The sequence below is a fragment of the Sphaeroforma arctica genome, assembly GCF_001186125.1.
Source record: "Sphaeroforma arctica JP610 unplaced genomic scaffold supercont1.82, whole genome shotgun sequence".
In the NCBI taxonomy this organism is placed as follows: Eukaryota; class Ichthyosporea; order Ichthyophonida; genus Sphaeroforma; species Sphaeroforma arctica.
In genome coordinates this window covers 137,348-141,157 of record NW_014040476.1, presented here as the reverse complement: position 1 = coordinate 141,157, position 3,810 = coordinate 137,348, and the positions used below count along the sequence as shown (strand labels likewise).

The following is a 3,810-nucleotide window of genomic DNA, read 5'->3' as shown; positions in this document are numbered from 1 at the left end:
TCTCCGACTCAGAATGGTACGGTTGGTGTGCATGTATAATATCCTAGGGTACATGCTTATATCGGATCTGGCCACACATTTGTACTACTTCGTCTACCGGTGCAGGTAGGCGACGGAAGCTGTGTGTTGAGATGTTGATTGCACGGTGGGTGGCGGTAGTGCTGTGCATGTAATACGTAGTGTGCCGTAGCCTAAGTGAGGATTGTGGTATCGTGTGTATTGGTGTGTCTGCTCATAAGGTGATGTCGCCTCTGTCTGGTGTTGTGCTTTAGATAGAGGCTTGTGTTGTACTGTGTGCATTAGGATGTGCGGTGTTGAATCGTTGCGTTTATGGGGGTAGGGTGTAGTAGGTAGGTGTACTGGGCAGGTCATGGAAGATAGGTGTACTGTGAGCATTGGATGTGCGATGTGGGACTGTTGTTGTTATTGTGTAGTAGGTAGGTGTACTGGGCAGGGCATGGAATATAGGTGTACTGTGAGCATTGGGATGTGTGATGGGGGACCGTTGTTTTTATCGGGGTAGGTCATAGTAGGTAGATGCACTGGGTAGGGCATGGTATATAGGTGTCCTCCACACAGTCAACAGACTACTACTCTCTCGGTACTAGTACACATTCCTCTGCACCCAATTGCGCTCTGAGGCCTTTGCTAACTATGCTTCAAACAGTCGACAGACTACTATCTCTCTTGGTCCTAGTCCACATGCCTCTGTACCCAATTGCGCTCGCTTGTCTATTCTCACTAAACTCCACAAAGTCAGCAGGCTACTACTCTCTCGGTACTAGTCCACATTCCTCTGTACCCAATTGCGCTCGCTGGTCTATTCTCACTCTACTCCACACAGGCAGCAGACTACTACTCTCTCGGTACTAATCCACATTCTTCTGCACCCAATGGCGCTCTGAGGCATATGCTCACTATACTCCACACAGTCAGCAGACTAGTACTATCTCGGTACTAATTCATATTCCTCTGCACCCAAAATATACGCACATTGCAGCTCTGCTCACAGAACATCCCAATGACGAGGACATCAAGAAGCGCATCAAACGGTAAGACCACTCTCAGACCACTTACAGCTGTGTTTAACCCTCAGACCACTAAGAACCGTGTTTAATTTAATCCTTGGACCACTTAGAGTTGTGTTTAACCCTCAGACCAATAAGTACCGTGATTAATTTAACCTTCAGACCACTTACAGCTCTGTTTAACCCTCAGACCACTAAGAACCGTGTTTAATTTAACCTTCAGACCGCTTACAGCTGTATTTAACCCTCAGACCATTACGAACCGTGTTTAATTTAGCCTTCAGACCGCTTACAGCTGTATTTAACCCTCAGACCACTTAGAGCTGTGTTCAAGTTAACCTTTTGACCACTTACAGCTGTATTTAACCATCAAACCAGAGCTGCGTTCAAGTTAACCTTTTGACCACTTACAGCTGTATTTAGCTCTCAGACCCCTTAAAGCTGTGTTCAAGTTAACCTTATGACCACTTATAGCTGTATTTAGCCCTCAGACCACTTAGAGCTGTGTTCAAGTTAACCTTTTGACCACTTACAGCTGTATTTAGCCCTCAGACCCCTTAAAGCTGTGTTCAAGTTAACCTTATGACCACTTATAGCTGTATTTAGCCCTCAGACCACTTAGAGTTGTGTGGGGGGGTGGTGTGTGTTATGAGTGTGTGACTGCCTATCCGTTAGCCTATTGTACGGGTACGTGGGGTGTGCTTGGTGGTCTGTGCATATTCCCACCCAAGTCTGCTGCACGTGCTGGTAACACAGAGAATGCCTTGTAGCACCCAACGTACACCATACGTTATCTGTGCACCATAGTTTACCTTTACACTAAATCCTACCTGGGCACAAACAGAGCCCAACATAGCACACGTTCACAGTACATACGTAAGACCCATAGCTGAGGGAGTGTGACTGGTCTATCGAGTCTTCTACAAAGCCTCTTGCATTTCTTGAACTTTGCGCTAAATTGATTCCGATCATCCTGCCGCCACACTGTGCATGTGTGCACACATTTCTAGTGCTTTCATATATGTGCACACATGTCTAGTGCTTACATATGGGTGTACACATGTGTAATGATTACATATGTGTGCATACATGTCTATTGATTGCATGTGTGTACACATGTCTAATGATTGCAAATGTGTGCACACATGCCTAGTGTGTACACATGTCTAGTGCTTACATATGTGTGCACACGTGTCTAGTGCTTGCTTGTGTGTGCATATATGCCTTTTCTTAACGTGACGTTGTTTGTTCTGTTGTCCTTCAGGGCCAATGATTGCATCGCCAACAAAGCAAAGGAGGCGAAAGTGAACGTGGAGAAGCACCTAGAAGCTCAGGTGAGTGTATAATGATAGGTACTCTCTGAAAGCTCAGGTGATTGTATATTGATAGTTATTCTCTGAAAGCTCAGGTGGGGGTATATAAATAGTTATTCGCAGCTCAGGTGAGTGTATATGAAGAGCTATTCTTCAATCGGTATGTGTATCCTGAAACATGCGCCCTAGAGGTGCAATGTATCTGGACATCACGTGGTATCTGCACCATCCCCGTGTGGGGGCCGTCCTATGCTTAGCAGAGCGTCTTTGCGTTGTCTATAGATACCGTACGTATGCTTGCGCATGACAAGTGCCGGTCCGACAGACTTTACAGTGGGATACGCCAGATCGTTCGGTACTATATCTAAAACCCTAAACCTTAAAAGTTATGCATAGGACTCCACTGCACTTTACTATAACGCCTGTGGAGTCACGCTCAAAGATAGGCCGAAGCAAAGCACACCACCCCACACCACCCCACACCACACCACACCACACCACACAGTCAATACAAAGTTGTGGGTGTGGTCATTAGCGGCCATCGGAAATCATATGAAACAGGCATCTACAGTTGCTGCATATAAGTAACCCGAATAACACTACACATCAGAAGACAACCCCTCAACCCTACCTGCACCCTAAAACCTTAATCCATATATCAGTGGCAATATAGCCTGGAACTATGGCCAGCCAAAGTATGTGACATTCTATAGCACCATACAAACCACAGCGTAATACACGACCATTTTGAAGTACTGGGTGTGCCCAATACCCCCAACCGAAAGCTGGATCACGAAAACGCATCACCAGATGGTGCGCAAGTACCACTTGAATAGCACTACACCAGATATACAACCTTGTACGTAACATTAATGCACGGGCAGGTCAACGTATATAACAGAGTATAGCAGTTAACAACATAGTAACATATTAACATTATAACAATACATCATACCACAGAACCATTCCTACGTGGCACCAATGCATGGGCAGGTCAAAGTATATAGCAGAGTATAACAGTTTATAAAATAGTAACATATTAACATAGTAACAATACATCATACCACAGAGCCATTCCTACGTAACACCAATGCATGGCCAGGTCAAAGTATATAGCAGAGTATAACAGTTTATAAAATAGTAACATATTGACACAGTAACAATACATCATACCACAGAGCCATTCCTACGTAACACCGATGCATGGCCAGGTCAAAGTATATAGCAGAGTATAACAGTTTATAAAATAGTAACATATTGACATAGTAACATTACATTATACCACAGAACCATTATGAAGTGCTGGGTGTGCCCACCACTGCCACTGAAAGCCAAATCAAAAAAGCGCATCGGCAGATGGTGCGCAAATGGCACCCGGACAAATGGCAGACCAAAGGAGAGAGTGCTCAAGCAGAAAGCAATGTGCGGTTCAAGCGTGTGCAGAAGGTATGGGTTATATGCATACAATT

The 3,810-nt window shown here is 44.9% G+C and overlaps 1 protein-coding gene across 1 annotated transcript in view; it reads left to right on the top strand.

Moving 5' to 3' along the window:
- Positions 1-3,810, top strand: part of SARC_01947 (hypothetical protein) — a 20,943-nt gene that overhangs the window by 14,408 nt on the left and 2,725 nt on the right. The window contains exons 7-9 of the mRNA XM_014304336.1: positions 1,001-1,052; positions 2,293-2,362; positions 3,629-3,787. Coding sequence (XP_014159811.1) covers positions 1,001-1,052; positions 2,293-2,362; positions 3,629-3,787 — 281 coding nt within the window. The remainder of the gene's footprint in view (positions 1-1,000; positions 1,053-2,292; positions 2,363-3,628; positions 3,788-3,810) is intronic.